Below are 21,811 nucleotides of genomic sequence, written 5' to 3'. Positions count from 1 at the left end.
ATAGTGGGATTGACCGTCACATTATAACGCCCCCATGGCTGAAAGAGCGAGCATGTTTAGTTGTTTGACAGATTCGAACCCGCGACCCTCGAATTACGAGTGGAGTGCCTTAAACACCTGGCCATGCCGGGGCCCATAATAAATCAATCTGAGACATTTTAAACGAAAATGCGAGGGTTCACTTGCCGCATACACCGTCATAATGATTTCAGGTCGTAATTTGTCACCTAAATTTAGGTCTCTAATAGAACCCATTACTAATACCAAGTGACTGATCTTTCATTAATATTAGACTGTTACTTGAGTCGTGTCATTATTTTCAGTCCAACGTTTTCGATCTGAATACGATATCATTGAAGAAATCTCACTGATTTGCCTGATAGTTTTGAATTTATATAGTATAGTAATTATAAATCCCCATCAACTGGATTGATATGTTTTAAATTTTGTCGTTCATTTAAGCAACTCAATTACTCCTCACTATTAAATTTGTTTTTCTAAGTTATTTACTTCTAATAAATGAACTATTTTAGAGTAGATAAGGCTTTTGTCAGGATTTAGCATTACCTTTCATTAATAATCTTCCTAAACCATAAAATGTTCACCCTTCAGTTTAGGGCCTTTAATATGTCACGTGTTTATTATTCAGAATCAATTATTTTACAATAGATAACTTGTTTTTTTATTAAGTACAAAGTTACGCAATGGACTATCTGTGTTCTGCTCACCACAGGTATCGAAACCCGGTTTCTAGCGGTGTGAGTCTGGAGGCATACTGCTGTGCCACTGAGAGGACTCCTTCATATTTAATTTTGAGAATGTTTGTATAATCTTTATTCTAACACTTGAAAGGTTGGCAGAGCCAGATGATTAACTCTCGCAATCTGCGGGTTATTGGTTCGAACCCCGATCCCAACAACAATGTTCATACTTTCAGCCATAGGAAACGTATAATTTAGTGGTCCATTCTACTATTCGTTTTTAAAAAGGTAGCCCCAAGAGTTGGCGGTGGGTGGTGATGACTATCTGCTTTCCCCTAGTTTTACACTGCTAAATTAGTGACGGCTAGCATATGTGCATAGCACTGCTTTCGTGTAGCTTTGCGCGAAATTCATAGCAAACAAATCTGTTTTGAGTAACATTAGATCTCTTCCAAAGACTTTCTTATGTTGATTCGCTTCTTGAACTTTTATAAATTAATGGTAATGATGAAACTTAGCCATTTCGAGTTTTCTTATCTGCTTCATAACAGTGTAATATGTTTAATAAACTGCTTCACAACATTGTGATTTGTTTAAGACACTGCTTCAAAACAATGTGACATATCTAAATAAACTGCTTCATCGCATTTTGATATGCCTAATAATATTCTGATGACATTTTAAACTAATCCATTAGCACTGAAACGTTCGTAGTTAACCCTGTTTTCCTTGTTTCTAGTAGCTTACGTATTTATTTCATTAATCTCAAGATACAAGTTGTGCATTTAACAGTCAGTAAATATTGTGAAAATCCATGTCAGGTTACGATTTGGTTTATGGAGGTTATCACTATGGTTTCTGCTTTCTGATCTGCTAAATATATTGTTTCCAGGAACTGAGTTACATAGTGTGAAAAAAATATGTATTTATTTCTTAAATGTAACGTTTGTAATGGACGTAAAATATCTCTGACAATCATCTAAAAGTGTGTGGTTAAGCTTGGTGTGCTTTTTAAGCGAGCGTTTCCTAAATACGGAGACGTGTTTTACATTTCTAACATTTTAAAAATTGTTTGATATCTTTCCTCATATCTTGCCAAAAGAATAACTTATTGGTAAGTGTGAAAAACGTTAAAAATGTTAACTGCTCAAAAAATTTAAATTATATGGCATAACTATCTCCAATAAAACGTTATCTATTTCCATATGGTATTAATATTTGTGGTAAAATATTTTCTACAACTATAACGTAATATTATATCTGGTATATAATATTACTATCGCCAGTAAAATGTTTCCTATACGTATATGGTATAATCATATCAGGTAAACTATTACCTACACGTATAAGATATAATTATCTCCAGTAAAATGTTTCTTATACGAATATGGTATAACCATTTCTAGTAAAATTTTTCCTATATAGTACAACTATCTCCGGTAAAACGTTTCTTATATCTGTATGGTATAACAATCTCCGGTAAAGTGTTTCCTATACATATATGGTTCTAATAACCAACATTATACACTTTCTTTATTTAAAGTAACTGCCGGTGAAAGTTAATTTACATTGTGTATGGTCAATCTATTAACTAACACTAGGATAACTAATTGTGCTTTCCTTTCTTAATTCCAATTATGTTTTGTTTTATTTTTTTGTAACATGGACAGCTATTTGCTTTTCTAAAGCCTTTATAGATATTTACTTACATGTTCTAGACTTGGGAGTTTGTTTAACCTTAATTTTCTCGAGTGTTTACAATTGTGAAACGTGTGATCTTTTAGCCTGTATTAAAACCATGTTACTTGCATGTGTTCCTTACTAAAATAACTTATATGTCCTTGCATACTGTCATTGAAATATCTCCTGTTTTACTTAACTGCATTGTTCTCGTGTTCCTATAATATATATTAGGTTGAGGAATAATTCGTGAGCGTTTTTAAATCATTTCATTCAAGCATTACATGCAAGACTATACAATACTTCAATGCATGAACACATTACACCCAAAACATTTATTATGATACTTTATTTCATGTAATACCTAGGTATATAGTATGCATTGTTGTAAATGAAATTGCAAGAAATTAAATGCGAAAAGCAGATGGTGTCGAAAATGCTCGATTTTGTCCACTTGACATTCCATTTAATGAGCTGAAAATGAAAGCAAAAATTAAAGACATATGAAAATCAAACACACCATCTATTAGAGCAAAAAATTATCAACCAAATGACATGAAATATTTTGCGAAAGCGTTTCATTTATGAATATATTTTTTTAACTTGAAAAAACGCTCACGAATTATTCCTCAACCCAATATTATGCATTTATTCTGTTGTTTCTCTTATTTATTGAATTCATCTGAAAACGTCTTCGTTTCTTAGCAACTTCTGTAAAATCTAACAGTTCTGCTCCTGATGTTCTTGCCTTATTCACATTTGATGTCATTAGATTAATAACTAGCTTTTCCTCAGAGTTAGATCTCAATGTATATTTTATCATCAGCTCATTGTGGTGTTTATAAGTTATTGTTAACCTATTACCTAGTTCTTATAATTTATATAAATACACTCGGATAGATTTACCTGTTTTATGTGTTAGCCTATTTACTTGTTTCATCATAGAGTTTGGTATTTCACTTTTATATTCTCTTAGTACTCCCCCTAGCGGGTGAACTGGTAAACATCTGGGTGCAAGTGATCATTTCTCTATTAGGTTCAATGTTTTGCTGCATACAGAGATAAAGTTGTTGTTGTTTTGAATTAAGCACAAAGCTACACATTGGGCTATCTGTGCTCTGCCCACCACGGGTATCGAAACCCGGTTTTTAGCGTTATAAGACCGCAGACACACCGCTGAGCCACTGGGGGACCGGAGATAAGAAATAATGGCATTTTAGTTACAAGTTTCAAAAAAGGAAATTTTAAAAGAATGTAACTAAAATTATCTGTTGTGAATTGAGTAGACGAGTTCTTTGGAGACATTCATGAGATGTAGATTTTTTTTTAAATAAGTTTTTAAATATTCAAGGTAAATATATTATTTACAGAAAGAAAATGGTAGCTGCAGGTAAAAAACCAGGTTGGCTTACAAAGAATATAAAAGATAAAATTAAAGAAAATCAACATAAATTTAAGAAATTTAAGTTCACTGGTATAAAATTTAGAAGGTTTATAGAAAATCGAAAAAGTTGATGATATAGCAAATTCGGACATTAAAAATGATGTATGAGAAAAGGTAAAAATGTAAAAATTAACATTTACAAAATGTTAGGATGGGGTAGGACCCATGAGGAATGGTAAAGGAAGACTCATATCTGATGATTATGGGATGAGTGGGTTATTAAATTATGTTTTTCTTCAGTTTATACAAATGAAGATCTAAGCAATGTTCCACATCTTGGACAGTTGGTAGATGGAAACAAGACTGAACAAGATGACTACATTATTTCTGAACTAGTTAAAAAAAAAAAAAAAAAAGGAAATTACAAAGAACGATAAGGCTCCTGGGCAGGGGCGTAGATCCCGGGGGATGGGGGATACACCCCCCTTCATTTTAGATGGGGGTATGGTGCATACAGTCATCCCCCCTACAGTTTGGTCTGTTGAATTGTTTTATTGCATCACAGGCCTACAAATTGTGTGTTTGTTCTTGTGATTCTCGTGTTCTTACCAATCGAATTACATAATTAGGCCTAGATGTAGGCTTTTTAAGTAGCCAAAATGTACATCTTTAATATAGGCGTGCTTCTAAGTTTTTCGATCTAAGCGATAGTTCGTATCAGTCAGTAGGCCTAAGTATACATGCAAGTATCGTGGCAACAAGATTACTCTGTGACTGCATGTTTACAGCTTTCAGGTTCACGTAATCAGAGATTACAAGTTTGCAAATTGAACAGTCCACATAAGTGGTTGCAAAAATCATCCCCCCCCCCCATCGGGTGTAAAAAATCCACGCCTCTGCTCCTGGGCCAGGTAATATTTCCTCAAAGGTTTTAAAGGAGGTTAAAAATAAGATATGTGAGCCACGTACTACTATTTTTGTAAATCCTCGAATTGTGAACAAATATCAGAGCTTTGGAAGTTGTTCCAGTAACTATAGGCCTATTAAACTTTCATCAGTTATGTGAAAAGTTTTGGAAAGTCTCATAAAAGATGACTTGCAAAATCATTTAAAGTTTATAATTTTTTGGATAGTCAACACGAGTTTCACTGAAGAAAAAATCTAGCCTTACAAGTCTTGTGGCATTCTTTGAAAAGGTTACTACTCATACAGATAAGAGTAAAGGTGTAGATTTGATATATCTGGATTTTTAGAAAACATTTGAACATGTGCCACATACATGACCTGTGAAAAAATTGATATTATTTATAAGTGTGTGGAAAGGTTAGCTAATTGGATAAAGAAAATAGTTAGATGGAATAAAGCACAGAGTTGTTACAAATGGAGTTCAGTCGAAAACTGGATTTATGTCACAAGAGGGAGACCTAATGGCTCAGTCTTATGACCTTTGTTTAAATTTGCTGATGTTATACAGGTCTTGGGTGTTGCTAGCTCTGAATATTGCTGTTGATTAAAAATATATATTTAGAGGATTTTTTTGAAGTGGATAAATAAATGACAGATGCGTTTTAATTATGATAAACGCAAGTTAATGCATGTGGGTTATCGTAATTTGAATTATAAATATAATTTAATTGGGAATAACATTAACAGTGTTATGAAGAAAAGAAATATTGATGTTATAGTTGATCAGTTTCTAAAGCCATTAAGAAGTGTGCTATTGCTGATGGTAAGACAAATAGGATTGTACATTGTATCTACAGAAATGCTGAATAAAGATCTAAAGAAGTTATAATTTCGTTGTACGTGTCATTGGTTAGACTACATTTGGTTTATTGTGTTCAGTCTTATCAGTTACTATTGTTTTCTTTAACAGGTAGGTACTCATGCATTCTTTGTTATGACTAAAACCCGAAAGATTGGTTTGGATTTCGCGCAAGTGTAAGACTAGAGGGAAGGCAGCTAGTCGTCACCACCCACCGCCAACTCTTGGGTTACTCTTTTACCAACGAATAGTGGTGATTGACCGTCACATTGTAACGCCCCCACGGCTGAAAGGGCAAGATGTTTGGTATAACGAGGATTCGAACCCGTGACCCTCAAATTACGAATCGAGTGCCTTTACCACCTGGCCATGCTGGAGCCAAACCCGAAAGACGAAGAGTAGAATAAAGTTACAATGATTCGTTTTTCACCATTTCTGTTGTCACAAAATTCATCAAAATATCCACAAGGTTTCTAAATTATTAATATTTATTTTATTGTTAAACCTAAAACTCAGATTTGCGCAGTGAATGATAACTGAATCATTGTTGATATTGTAAGGAATTTTTTTTAACCAAAAGCTGTTATAGTCCAAATATATTAGCAGACATGCCAACTATTTCAAATGACTAAGCGTAATGATTATAGACAGATCCCGTACAGATATCGTACAACCACTGATACAGTTTTGAGTCATCCATGTCTGTGGATCCATCTGTGGCTAAACTGTAAACACTGTTAGTAAGTATGCTTGAAATCATTTTGTCATCTTCACAACCTAACATTTGTACAATGTAGTTTTGGTTCTAGCACAGTCATAGTTTTTCGCTATATCAGAGTCTGGGAACATTTTTCTGAATAGATGTCCTACATGATCGGCTACAGCTAGGGGTAAATTATGAACAATGACGAATTGCGTGAACATCACTTCTGCATTTATGGTTTCATATTCTGAATTCTTACTCATAAATGTCGTTATCTGTATCGTATTTGTCTTCCCCCTCAGCCTTTTGTTGGTGAGATGCAGATTTTGTATGTCTGGAAAAATCGTTTATCCTGCCATGTGCCACAGAAAAATCGATGTGACAAACTGTACAAAACACATGACTGTCACTGATTTTTGATGCAATGACCGGATATTTTGCACTATACTCTTTCCTAAATTTTCGATTCACAGTTTTAGACCTTTTAGATTTGCCAGAAACAAGACAATCTGGTAAACGAGGCCTCTTGTGAACGATTGCATTGGTGTTTCTGTGCCGCTCAGAAAACGAGAAATACCCATCTACGCGAGCGCTGATTGGCTGACAAGCACTGATGACGTAACTATGGATTCCCCGACGTACCCAGTATGGAGAAGAAACTGCACTCAAACTACTGGTAGACGTCGGAGATACAAATATTTTTTACTATTTCAAGTACAAACATGATTATCGCAAGTAGCCATTTGGACTAAGTCTTTTATTTATTATCAAAATTTATTTGTATCTCACTAGAACTTTTCTTTTCACCCTTTTCAAGCCCTGGGGGAACAATTTATCACTTTATTGTATAAGCCTGTACAATATATAATAATTAGAAAGTTGCAACAAGTCGTAATATTTGTCTGTATGAGCGTATTGTCGTAATGTATACACCAAAATCATAATGGTTGGCATCTCTGTATTAGTATTAGTATATATGTAGTCTTCAATAAATGTACGTATGTATATATTCATTTGAGTTAATGAAACTAGCTTTGAATCTTCAGAATTGACTCCTTTCGTCGAGATGTATCATTCGAAATTTTTACTTTCAAACATTTCGTGTTTAAAAATTCAATACCTGGTTAATTCAGAACTGTGGTTAAGAATGACCTTTCCTGCTACTGAACTGTATTTCGTGGTGTAGTTTCTCATCATTACCTTTCATCTAATAAAATATATGATACAAAGAATGATTTCATTTTCGATTTTTCAGGTCCTGGTATTCATGCTCTCCTATTATATCTTTTGGGAAAGTTCAGTGTCATATTTGCCATTCAAGCCGTGCTTATCTATGGAGCTGAGTTGTTTCCAACTACAGTGCGTGGAAGAGGCTTAGTTTATATCAATTTGTGTGTCAGTTTTCTGTCTATCTTCGTACCTTATGTGGACTATCTTGTAAGTAAAACTTACAGAATATATAGTATCTGTTTTAATAACTGAAAAGATTTGTATAATTTCAGTGATTTAGTTTTAGTGTCATTATGGTAGAAACTAACGTCATAATACAGTGGATATTTCAAATGTTTCTCTTTAGTCTGAATAAACAATTAATACAATGTTAAGACTAATATTTCTACCGAACTATTTAGTAGATGTTTTAATGTATTGGGAATTTTAAATGACAGGTATACATAAATAACACTATCTATCTTTTTGTGTCTTAAGTCACTTCCTCTTAATATTAGGTTCATTATCTAAGTAGGATCTGTAAATTCCAATATTATAGTCGAAGTATATTGTATACAGAACTAATAAGCCGAATTTCTAGGTGTGAAATAGTGTTATGATATGGAAGCTCTTTAGGCCTAATTAATTGATTAAAGTGTCATCATTTTCTACTGCAGATGTTCTTCTTACCTGTCTTTGTGTTTGTTCAAATTGCCACAGATGTTGGCTGTTGAATAATGGAGACAAAAGCAGTCGTGTCAGTAGTTAAACACTTTACTAAGAATTCTAAAATAAATTGTAAAGTTTTTCAGTGATAGAAAACTAATATTATTACTTTAGTGATATATACCCTGATAGCCATTTAGTTATACCTATTCAGACATGTGTGGAATACGCAATTCAGTTTCAGCTTCCAAATAATTCTATCATGTGATACGTAATGTGATTGAATCTTTTGAATTCATAAATCAAGGTATATCGTAAGGTAAGAAATTGTACAAAGTTAAAACAATTTCAATATTTTAAATAGAACATAAAGTATGTAGTCACCTAGAAGGTACATTGTTATCAAAGTAGTTTTGGAGACTACCTGTTCATACATATTTACCATTATGATGTATTAAATGCGGATTGGATATTGCTTTGTTGGCAGCGCAAACTGCTGAAGGTGGCGTAACGAAGAGGAAATACCTTTGTGATAAATACATATATTTTATATACAGAAGTTTGAATAACACTCAGAATTTATATGAAAGCTCAATTTATATTTAACAGATATTATTGCAAAAATTTTCTGAGTTCACATTGTTTAAAATAAGTTTATAGTGTTTGTCATTAACTTAATCCATCCTTCTAGGCCAGCACAATAAATTGATTCCAATGCGATTGGTAATTTTTAATTTGAATGCGAACGCTACATGTGGAATTCTGTGAATTAATCGTAAGTAATAATTCTTGACCAATGGTCTGCAATTAAACAAGACAGCTTCCAACATTCTTGTGGAATGTATGTCACACCAAATACATAGTCCTTCTGAAAATGGGTAGAGGAAGTTGTAATAAAGTTAATCTTACTTGACAGCGCCACCTGTTACCAAGAAACGATAAAATAAACCATATTAATGGTGTTTTAATGTTGTAATTTCAACCCTCACTTTATTTTTCCGCTTTTTTGCTAAATTTTAATAATCTAGGTCCAAACAAAAGATGGGTATTTGTATTAGGAACTCTGCGGTTGCAACACTGTTAGCTGAGAGACCCTCGAATTCAGATATAGCTACCTCTAATTTTAAACTATTGACCACAGGAAAGGTAGAACACATCAACCGTTGCAAACACTAAGTATATGTTACTAAGTCTTGGGCAAACCTTAGAACTTGTAGTTCCCACCCCTACATAGTAACAGTTAGGCACAACCAAAACACACACACACATGAAGTATAGCATGATCTTCTTTTGCTAGAAATTAGCACAGAAAACTCCAGTATAGGCGGTTACCTTAAATCACTTTTCGAGATTGTTCAACAGATCTTAAGGAAGAGATCTGATTCTACTTTTCCTGGTATAAAACCTTGACAAACATTTTCGTGTATGTTGTAGAATCAAGTCATGTATATTGTTTTTTTTTGTTACACTCTTATTCAGGATAATGTATATTCCGAATGAAATCAGAATAACCATCTAATTTTTTAACCAAAAAATCACAGTTAATTGTACTAACTTTTCCAACAAATCTGTTGCTCTGATTAAGAGTTAGGAGTCTGTAATGAGAATCCGTCTGAAACTTTCAACAAAACAAAATCTGTTTTCGCCTTTCAACTTCATTTGCAGGCGAAGAACTTTATAAATGTTAACAAAGTGAAACTATTTGTTCTAGAAATTATTACTCCTAATATTTATACCTCACTGACAAAAAATGGATATTTTCTTTAAAACGATTTGTCTTCTGGAAATTACTGCACGGGAAAAGTGTTTGGAGCGTATTCTTTTAGATCTGCACCCCTAGTGGCACAACGCTGTGTCTGAAGGATTGTACTCCTTGGACCCAAACCCCCAGTGGCACGACGCTGTGTCTGAGAATTTGTATTCTTTAGATCCACACCCCTAGTGGCACTACGCTGTGTCTGAGGGATTGCACTCTTTAGACCCACACCCCCAGTGGCACAGCGCTGTGTCTGAGGGATTGTACTCTTTAGACCCACACCCCCAGTGGCACAGCGCTGTGTCTGAGGGATTGTACTCTTTAGATCCACACCCCCAGTGGCACAGCGCTGTGTCTGAGGGATTGTACTCTTTAGATCCACACCCCCAGTGGCACAGCGCTGTGTCTGAGGGATTGTACTCTTTAGATCCACACCCCCAGTGGCACAGCGCTGTGTCTGAGGGATTGTACTCTTTAGATCCACACCCCCAGTGGCACAGCGCTGTGTCTGAGGGATTGTACTCTTTAGATCCACACCCCCAGTGGCACAGCGCTGTGTCTGAGGGATTGTGCTCTTTAGATCCACATCCCCAGTGGCACAGCGCTGTGTCTGAGGGATTGTGCTCTTTTGATCCACATCCCCAGTGGCACAGCGCTGTGTCTAAGGGCTTATAATGCTATAAATCGGGTTTCGATAACCGTAGTGAGCAAAGCGCAAGTAACCCTTTATGTAGCTCTGTGTTTAATAAACACACTGTCCTCACTTTAAACTGTACTTTTTAGTAAGATGCAACATATTGCATCAAAATGATTCAGTGTGCAGAGTTAAAACAGTTCGTAAAGTTGACCGATATAAAATGTAATGTTATGTATGTTAAAAGTGGCGCCCATTTAAGAGCTCCAGTTTCTCGGTGCTACATTTAAAAATTACATCAATAAAGATATAACCAAACTCACGTACAGTTCTAGTGAAAGTTGTATTCTTGTTGTGAAGAGATTACATTTTTTAATATCGTATTCTAAGATAAAGAAAAAATTGTTGAACATAACAGTTGCTTTTTTTTCTAGTTATCTGAATCTTCAAGACCCTAAGTGTGAAATTATGTAAGGATTTGTGTTTGTGGTACTATTCAATAGATGGCGAAGGAGTTTTAGTTACATATATGGATACTGGCATACACGCTACGTTCTTTATTGAAAGAATTTTATGTAAAATCCATAACTTGTTAAACAGGAGACATTTGTTTTAAATAGAAAAAGCTTACACTAGTTTCGCTTTACTCTAAAGCTTACAATTTTCGTGTGCACAATCAAGAAATATGTGTTTTGTCATTTAATATCTCCAAGTAAAAGCAACAAGTTATCATAAGATATTATAATTATATGTATATACAGAAAGAGCACTTTATAAATCCTTGGCTCATGAGACACTGGTTAAAAAAATACGAATGAGTCACACAAAAATACTTGAAAACTGTTTTTTTTATTCAGGGTTCTAGATGGTTCAACATTGGTATTTGACAAAACTCTAATTTAAGTTTACGAAAACATCTTTCTCGCAAGTATAATTTTTTTTCTGTTGCATTCTGTTACTTTATACTAGGTTCAATAAACCAACTAAAAAAAGAAAAACACGTTAAGAAAGCCCGCTTTTATTTCATTGGTTTCATTCTAACTTCACACGTATCGAATGTTGAAATGGAATGTGTTATATTTCTGTCACTCATGCTAATTATTCGGTGACTTGGTGTATCACACTGTCCAACGAAGTCGTACTTTTGTGAACGAAGAAACTGCTCATTGTGGATGGTTATTTTTATGTAACTTCCTTTTTTGTTATAAAATATTTATTACTTCGCAATTTATATTTTAAGGGAAAATGGGCTTTTAAGTTGCCACTTTTTATACTCGGGATGCTGCTGGTCTTGGGAAGTTTGTCTGTATTGTTTCTCCCAGAAACTCTTGGTCAACGAATTCCTCAGACTGTTGAAGAAGGAGAGCGTTTTGGAAAAACATTAACTTGGAAAGAACTTCTGCGATGTCCCACCAGGTAACACTTTTCACTATTAAGATCAGATAGTTATCTCTTTGTTTTTGTAAGTTCCTATTGCTACATATTGTTACGGCCCAGCATGGCCAGGTGGTTAAGGCGATCGACTCATAATCTGAGGGTCGCTGATTCGAATCCTCCTCACACCAAACCTATTTGCCCTTTCATCTGTGGGGGGCATTATAATGTGACAGTCAGTCCCACTCTTCGTTGGTAAAAGAGTAGCCCAAGAGTTGGCGGGGGGTGGTGATGACTAGCTGCCTTCCCTCTAGTTTTACGCTACTAAATTAGGGACGACTAGCGCAGATAGCCCTCGTATAACTATGCGTGAAATTCAAAACAAACAAACAAATACAGTGGTATTTATATCACCTTCCCCATATAAGACCTACTACTGCGTTGATCTCTTTAGTTATATTAATATAGTGGTAGTTACATCACCTTCCCTATATAAGACCTGCTACTGCGTCGATCTCTTTAGTTATATCAATATAGTGGTAGTTATAACATCTTCCCTATATAAAACCTGTAACTGTGTGGATCTCTTTAGAACCATCGAAGATCCAGATAGTAGCATCCAATAGTGGAAGATGGAGCTATACTTATAATATTGGTTGAACTTAGTATACTAATACCTTAACATCTTAGTATTCATACCGAAACATCACACTGGGGATGGAATACTAGCTTCGAGAACAGTCTTTGCTATCTCCCTCATTGATGTAATGTATTCTATTATTTCTTGCTGATTTTTTGTTATTATTTGTTTTTCTTCTTCTGAGCGACCGACCACCTTTCTCACATCTGGCTGCAGACAGCGAAAGGTGGTAAAGATGTGGGGCGTTGTGGGCTAGAGCACTGACATTTGTTCAATATGTGTATTTTATTTTTTCTTAATTCGGTGAGACCAGAGAAGTTAAACTGAATAGGTGGTGTACCTCAACACAATTTGGGTATTACTTCTGCTAGTACCCCTAAACCCCAGGGGTGCATAACATAATGACCAACCTTATAATTTGTGCGCTTGTGTTGTGCGAAATGAAACACATACAAACTTATTGTTACGGGTAATAAAAATGTCACTAAAACATAAATATAATTTATGTACATATAAAGATTTATTTATTTGTGCGTGTGTGTGTGTTGTGAATGTCCATTAAAGTTCTCAAAGCCACTAAGTCTACTCTTCCTAAAATTCCATTTAAACAACATGTTTGTCTCAATTATGATACATTTGCTGTATGAGAAACATCTGTTTGGTTTGAAACATTTAAGAATCTATCAAACTCTTTTGGTTAAAGTTATCTTCATCCACAGTGACAATGAAATATGCTTAGAAAGAAACGAAGAAGAAGAAATTGTGTTGTTAACTGCTGAAGATAATAACGTGTTAACAGATGACGTAGAAAACGTGGAAAATAAAGAATGAGAACATATAATTAACATAGTTTGAAATATTGAGTTTATTCCTGGTTGTTTTTCTTGTAGTAATATTTGAAAAATATGACGTAATGTTTAAGGTTTTATCCCATTAAAAGTTATATACAAACTGCTAAACTGCTAAACAGTTTCGTGGATTTTCAAATAATGAAACAGAATAAAAGTATTTTAATCAACATTTTTTTTCTCGTTTCTTGATTTAAACTGGAAAACATACTCAGTGAAACTAGTACATCATGAAACACATCCACAATATAAAGATCAATAACGAATATAATACTGCTTTAAGCTGTATTTTTAATATTTTAGTCTTTAAGCTTATTGTACTAAGTAGAAATACGATACAGTAAAGTACCAAAGTCGGTGAACTGATTAGTTAATGATTGATTCAATTTAATGTTTATAGTATTTATTAATGACTTAGTCAAAGTTATAGCGTCTGTTAGTGAGCTATTCAACATATTTTTATTAATCAGTATGCGAGGAAATTTTGCACATGAGTTTATAAGTAATTTAAATGTATATTTTAGAGTTTATGTTGAAATGTTATTTTTGCAGTTAGGCCTATTAGAGAACGTAGCTTGTAGCAAACGCTATTGAAAAAAATAAGTAAATAAATTAATTACTGTTACTTGGACTGAACTTTGCAAACATTTTGTCAACATTTTAAACACACTCGTCCAAATGTAAGACCCATCAGAACAATATATATATATATATATGTACAATGTACAACAAATATGTGACCAATAACTTAACATTAACTAATAAACCTCAAATGTGATCAAGATAAAGGAATTGTATTATCATTTGGCATTGCGTCTAGTGTTAAAATAATAAATATCACACAATATTAAAATAGATACACAATTAGAAACATTTTAATTAAGGTCAGTATACGACCACTAAAAAGTTGACCTTACATGTTTTGATCATAAAAAGTGGACTTTACATGTTTTGATCATAGATCTATATTGCTCTTTGTGAACATTTTAGAAAGGATCACTCAATACTTTTCATAAATATTTGCTGAACATTTATCTTCATTTAATAATAAATCATCGTTTTTTATATTTAATTATTTCCAAGAACATTCGAATATTATTAGTTATAAAACCTTACAGCTTTTCCCACAATACCGCATATTGTGTTTCATGTACATATCCTTCTATGGCCGAATTTTCAGGGTTTTCTTTTTTAAATACCTTATATATCCTTTATGTTTCAAAAACTAATATTTTAAATTACGTTTAGTTTGTCTTATACGGATATTACCACTCTCACATTCGATTTTGTAGATTCCTGTTTTCTCCATTGACTGTATGTTATTTTTCGTATTATCTAGGCCCGGTACAGCCAGGTAGATAAGGCACTAGACTTGTAACCCGAGGGTCGTGGGTTCGAATCCCCGTCACACCAAACATGCTTGTCCTTTCAGCAATTTGGATGTTATAATGTGATGGTCAATCCAACTATTCGTTGGTAAAAGAGTAGCCCAAGAGTTAGCGGTGGGTGATAATGATAATTTACCTTCCATCTGGTCTTACACTGCTAAATTAGGGACAGCTAGCGCAGATAACTCTCGTGTAGCTTTGCGCGAAATTCAAAAAGCAAACGTATTACCTGAATTTTGCTGTATTTTATTAATCGGTTTAAACATTGATAAAGTATTTATTGTTTTCTAAACATTTTAAATAAATTATTATTTAAACCCGGAATGTATGGCAAACTTAAAGTTTTCTTTTCAATTTTTCATATTGATCAAAGTATCACCTGAAAACCCAGTTCCAAAAACTTAAAAAGGAAACTTTAAGTTTGCCATACATTCCGGGTTTAAATAATTATTTGTTTAAAGTGTTCAGAAAACAATAAATATTCTATCCTATATTTGAACCGATTAATAGGATACAGCAAAATTTAAGTAATAAAAAGGAAAATAAAAATATAATAATGAAAACAAAGGCTTGAGGTCACATACAACTGTTCTATAATTGTAAAGCAGTATTTATATATTCTATATCGATGTGAAGATATTGACCCTAGAATTACTGACAGTCTTTATAAACAAATATTTCTAAAAGTATTGTTTATTTTCACGAGTTTATTGGATACAAGGTCCTTAATTGGATATAGGTCACGAACAAGCTTTGAACATGAGTAATATAAACACTGTAGTTAATTACACTAATTACCATTTATTTCTCGAGGAAAATGAGAGATTTCGTCATATGTTTATAGTCAGTTCTATGAATGAGTATTATTACAATTAAGAAGATAAATAGTTTAGTGAGGTGCAATACATGAAGCGCACCAGTAGAAAACACCACATAAATTAGACACTAATTTGGTGACTAAATATCCATTTGGTAATGACGTTTTTGGGTAGACGAATTACAATCCATAATATTATTCGTGATCAGTCAGTAAAAATAATATAAAGTCCAGCTACTGTAACGTAAAAAATAAATAGGCCAGAAGATTTTACGAACTCATAATAAATAAACTAACAAACTAAATTACAAACTTATTTGTCAAACTCCTTATCGTATCTATGATACAAACTCAATAAAAATTAACTGTATTGATAAAATTATTAACTAACTAACTCACAGTCTGCCTCATTAACGTATTGATTAGTTCTCTCTTAATAACTGACTGGTTTGTATTTCGACGTATTATAATTTTTGTTTTTCTCAAATTTCCGAGAAACTTCAAAATAATAAGTCAGATCTAAAACTTCAGAGAACTTCTCGATGTCACACATAATCGTCATATTAAACCATCTGCAGCAAAGAGTGTATGTTTTTCTTATAGCAAAGCCACATAAGGCTAGCTGCTCAGCCCACCGAGGGGAATCGAACCCCTGATTTTAGCGTTGTAAATCCGGAGACATACCGCTGTACTAGCGGGGACTGCAGCAAAGAGAGATTTATATTGTAACACTAAAAATGTATACTATGCCAGTGAACTATGAAGTACCTTGAATCGTAATAAACAAATAAATCAGTAATATTTCAAATCTGAAGATACATAATTAGTAGCAAAGTCATTATTTAGAATTAGCAAAAAATACTGTTTATAAACAAGCACTACAGCAGATCAACAGTTAAGGAAGTTCAACTGAGAACAAAAACAAATGTGATTAATAAACCAAACGTTCCTTTGCTTTATTGACTGCGATAATTCAACAGTTTGTTCACTAACTCGTTGTTGTGATTTTATTTTGTGTGGCACTAGAAAGAAATTTTGTCTTTTAGTTTCATTGTCTGTCCTGTCAGTAGAGGAACTGTTTCGTGGTAGATGGTAATCTATCCTTAGTAATGCTATAGAAGTGGTCTTGACAAAAATCCTGGACTATTTAGCAGGTTGTCTTTCCACTAGCAAATTTTGTTCCGGAATTGTCGTGACAAAAATCTGGGTTTCTTCAGAGAGCTATATTAAGACTGACAATGTCAACTTTGAAGATAATTCAGAATTGGTTTGAATTTCATGGTGTGTTTTGTTCACGGTCCTAACGATGACATCCTTATTTTTTAGACCTATAAAAGCTCTTCAAAGTAATAATCTTTCAGAATATTCTGGAGTGTTTAGTTCTACTACAACCAGGCAAAAAAAAAAAAATTATAATAAGTCTTTGTAAACGCGTAAGGCGTGAGACTCGTAATCCGAGGGTCGCGGGTTCGCGCCCGAGTCGCGCCAAACATGCTCGCCCTCCCAGCCGTGGGGGCGTTATAATGTGACAGTCAATCCCACTATTCGTTGGTAAAAGAGTAGCCCAAGAGTTGGCGGTGGGTGGTGATGACTAGCTGCCTTCCCTCTAGTCTTATACTGCAAAATTAGCACAGATAGCCCTCGAGTAGCTTTGTGCGAAATTCCAAAAAACCAAAAAAACCAAACTAAGTCTTTGTATGAGTATTATACTGATTGGCAATAACTGCCTTCCTAGTTATAACTGAAAGTACAACTTCTGCTGTTTTAATTGGCAAGTAACGCAGAGAGATTTTCTAGTGATAAAAGGCCTGGTCACAACCAGAGAAAGGCTAACATCTCATTTATGTTCCCACAGAAAATCTCTTTCAAAACACATTTTTCACTGAAGTCAGTTACTTATACGTCATGCGGTGTAGCGAAAATTCACATAGTGAGAAGCACTTTCAACTTTCATCTTGTTGAAACTTTCTGTTTACATCAGTCAATCTTCATTTTCATTTTTAAAACAATTTATCGGCATTTATTATCAAACTGGCTAGAACAATTGCAGCTACAGAACCACCGTGAATCAGTTTATTACCATGGTTCTTATTAATAACCATGATCCTCAAGTTTACTTTACTCCGAAACTTTAGAATCTAAAGCAAGTGTTACTTACTCCAAACCTATTTTGTAAGACAGCCACCAGTGATCAAAAGATGTTACAGCTCTAAGCTGGAAGATTTATTAATATTGTTAAGGCTGGTCCTTTTAAATGGCTAGTGAGATAAAAAAAAAGGCTTGTTGTTTACTACTTTATACATTCATTTTGGAAATTATTTCGAGCTCTAATGGTTTTTCTAAAGTGCAGTATTGTTCAATTGGTCTGTTACATTCCTAAACTTGAAGATATAGTAATAAAACTAGTCAAGGCTGGTCCTGCAGTCATAGAGGGCAAATCAGTGTTTAAAAGAATAGTAAACCAAATGAGCTATCCTGTTCCATATTTAACATTTAGAGATATGGGAGGATAGACGTTTTATCCTTGTATTTTCCAGCTAATTTCATAGACGTTATTAATGTTCTTCTCATATTCTCCGTATTTCTGTATTTCTTCAGATTTACTCTTATGACCTTTCTGCATGCCATCACGTATTCATCACTTCTTCAGTTTGTCGTTACAGTCTTTCTGCTTTTCATAAGTGTCTTGTTTTATACTACGTTACGTTTATTATCAATCTGTACATTTCAAAAGAAATTCTTCCACGTTGCCTTCAATCAAATTTGGGCCCGGCATGGCCAGGTGGGTTAAGGCACTCGAATCGTAATCTGAGGGTCGCGAGTTCGAATCCTTGTCACACCAAACGTGCTCGTCCTTTCAGCCGTGGGGGCGTTATAAAGTTACGGTCAATCCCATTATTCGTTGGCAAAAAAGTAGCCCGAGAGCTGGCGGTGGGTGGTGATGACTAGCTGCCTTCCCTTTAGTCTTACACTGCTAAGTTAGGGACAGCTAATGCAGTTAGCCCTCGTGTAGCTTTGCGAGATATTCTAAAAACCAAACAAATCAATCAAATTTAATTGGTTTTAAATATTACGTTTACTTCTTTTAATTCCTCCTTTAAAGTCCTATCTTTTATGTTATTCGTCTCTTCATACTTCTCTATAATTTTCTACGTGTTGTACTTTCAATTTTATTATTCACCATCTTTGTTTTCTGGTATTTTGTAATACAGGGTCTTCTTTTTGATTTTCAATAAATTTCTTTATTTTTCTGTAAATCCCTTCTTAATCTTATTTTAATATTCTTCCCATGTTTGCTTGTTCCAAATTACCAAGGTTCGACAGGAGACAATCCAAAGTGCTAAGGTTTGACAGGAGACAATCCAAAGTGCCATGGTTCGATAGGAGACAATCCAAAGTGCCATGGTTCGACAGGAGACAATCCAAAATGCCAGATTCGACAGGAGACAATCCAAATTGCCAAGGTTCGACAGGAGACGATCCAAAGTGCCAAGGTTCGACAGGAGACAACCCAAAGTGCCATGATTCGGTAGGAGACAATCCAAATTGCCAAGGTTCGACAGGAGACAATTCAAAGTGACTTTTTACCAAAACAGACAAGAAATCTTCTCTCCCCTGTTTCACTATCACCAAATTTTACTCACTTCGACCACGTGTCGTCTTGTAGTTCAATTTAGATTCTATTATATTTTTCAGCAAAATAATTCCACTTCTAACAGCAGTGTTGTAGTGATATATATTATTAGGTGGGGTTCTTTTTTCTTATTCGGTGTAAGTAATGTAACATCCACTTAATTGTATCGAATCATTTATTTATTCGACTATAAAGTACAAGATCTTAACACTTTTACAAACAAGTCACAAGTCTAATCTACAAATTCACACAATTCGTTTTTATCATTTGTTACAGTATTTACAGCCAAAGCTCTACAAAATTCTAAAGCACTGAAATGACTTAAACCAAACAGCTGATTGATTCTACCAAACTAAGTGATTCGCACGTGCTTTGAAATATTAGAATCTTTGTTTTTGTTCCAAAACTCGAAAATCCGAGATGTTACATCGGGTCTTGGGATTCAGAAAACTTCATTTTTACGTTATGGTAACACTTCTTCTAACAAACGAAATACGTGTATTAAAATATTAAAGACAGATTATAACTGTTGCAAATAGAGACGTTTTCTTATTTAACGTTCTGTAAGTTTAAGTACGTGGAAGTCTATAATAATCCGGGAATTGTTTCAGTAGTAAAACGTTAAGTAAATTGGTAGAAAACCCCTTTCTAAGAGTGAACAAATGAGTTTTTAAGCAGGCAACGTTTACCAGTTTTTAAAAACACTTATTTTACTCCGAGATGTACTAATAGTGTTTTGTTTCATTGTGAAATATTTTGATTTTCACGACAAGAGTTACACTTCTGTTCTTGCACTTCGAATTATGTGGAAACATTTATCACACGAGTTGATAAGTAAAAATACTCCAATAACGGGACTTGAACTCAGGATCTTTAGCTAAGAATACTAGTTCTTTATTACTGAAATACCCAAGAGCACAACCTGTTCTTGGCCCATAGTGGAACAATAGGTAATCCGTCTGCAGACTTACAACGCAAGTAAGCGGATTTCAATACCCGGGGTGGGCAGAGCACGGATAGCATTTTTTGTAGCTTTGTGTCTAATTACAAACAAAACAAAAGGTAAAACCTGTCCTCGTCGCTGTACACTACTGTGTGTGTGTGATAATGGTACTATATTAGGATGAGGCGTCAACCCAACCAAATTATATATAGTATATCACAAATTCGATTTATTTATAAACTATGTTAAACAGCATTAAGAGCTCTATGTTTATAATATTGTAGAATTTTTTTACAACATTCAAATATCTAATCAAACCTCATAAACCTAGTTAATTTTCATACCTTGCACATGCCAATTTTGGGTATTTAAGTCCAAACAACAGTTAAATTGTTAAAAAGATATATTAAAGTGCATTGTTTACAGCTCTATTCGTGTTAACTGTTTTCAAAAGAGGTCAAGAGATGGCAGCACGCTTTACTAAAGCAGCTTTGTGAAGATCCTTGGTGCCATTCTTAATGTAAAAGATTGACATGTAACTTTATGAAGGCTTTTCTAACCAACATTGCTTTAGTCATTTGCATCGTGAAAGAGTTCTTTTTACCAAGTTAGCTACGCTAACCTTTGACCCTTTTCATTCTTAATGTTATAAATAGTCATGACCTTCTATGTTGACCTGCAAATTATATTCATGAAATTATGCGCGAAAGCAATTACAAACTTAAACCGTAATATGGAAAACGTATTTAGTCCGTTCATTCATCTACTTTCTTGTAGAGAAAGCCAGGTTTTTAACAACTTCTGTCTGTATTTTTATTTGTTTCTGTTTCATTTACACAAATTAACCAGAAAATTATAATGATTCGCCGACACATTACTTAAAGATTGGGCTTCTCTCACACGGGAAATAACAGGTTACATATACACAGGTATCTTGGAACTGAATACGCTTGTCATTTCACAATAAATTAACCAGATATTTTGTTTTTGTTTTTTTGCTTTCACGTTAAGTTTCCAGTTGTTGTTTTTTTTCTGTTTCTGTGCTTAAAGAAAGTACGTTTTTCGAAAACGTTTACAATCTGCATGCAAACCGTCTGTTTTTCGTTGTATTTTTTATGCTTTTCTTATTTCTCCGTAGTCAAACGGGGAATACAATTTTTCTTTCCTACATACGCGCCTACGTTACACAGATGGATCAATACTGGCTTTCTTTCTCTTTTCTTTTTTTACTTTGAGATTGGCGATTTAATTTACATTTCGCTGAACTCAAAGCAAAAGACGATCGAAAGAGAGATGGAGGGGGGCCACAAAAGTAAGGTTTGTAGTTCCGATACCAGCCTGTACTTGACACTCCCCCCTCCCCCCGTTTTAACGAGCGAGGTATTTTATCATCTCCTCCATGAATTCTCTCGTGGTCTTTTCTGAATATGTATATATATATACATACCTTGATTAATAACTAACCTTCGAAAGCGTTTGGAGGAAAGACTTTGTTTTTAATTTGAAATTTTTTTCGCTCCACCAGATCAAATCTTTCGACTTTTAAGAAAATGAAAATCAGAAATATTGAAAATAAACAAAGCAAAATCGTGCAGTCGCGATAACTCAACAATAATACGAGACTAACCTTCCAGGTGATTTTTTTTCAAATTACGTAGTCTATACGTAT

General features: G+C 34.1%; 1 protein-coding gene across 10 annotated transcripts in view; it reads left to right on the top strand.

Annotated features, from left to right (window-relative positions):
• Positions 1–21,811, top strand: part of LOC143237736 (carcinine transporter-like) — a 78,247-nt gene that overhangs the window by 34,691 nt on the left and 21,745 nt on the right. For 7 of the 10 annotated variants that reach the window (XM_076477280.1, XM_076477278.1, XM_076477279.1 and 4 more), the window contains 3 exons: positions 7,489–7,670; positions 11,739–11,914; positions 18,881–19,269. In XM_076477280.1, coding sequence (XP_076333395.1) covers positions 7,489–7,670; positions 11,739–11,914; positions 18,881–19,145 — 623 coding nt within the window. In that variant the 3' untranslated portion in view covers positions 19,146–19,269. Of the gene's footprint in view, positions 1–7,488; positions 7,671–11,738; positions 11,915–13,231; positions 13,533–18,880; positions 19,270–21,811 lie in introns of those variants that run through there. The other 3 variants (XM_076477283.1, XM_076477284.1, XM_076477286.1) reach the window with 3 other exon arrangements.

Source organism: Tachypleus tridentatus, chromosome 13 (genome assembly GCF_004210375.1).
Source record: "Tachypleus tridentatus isolate NWPU-2018 chromosome 13, ASM421037v1, whole genome shotgun sequence".
In the NCBI taxonomy this organism is placed as follows: Eukaryota; Metazoa; Arthropoda; class Merostomata; order Xiphosura; family Limulidae; genus Tachypleus; species Tachypleus tridentatus.
The sequence above is the reverse complement of the archived record's forward strand: the minus strand, read 5'-3'. Positions and strand labels throughout refer to the sequence as shown.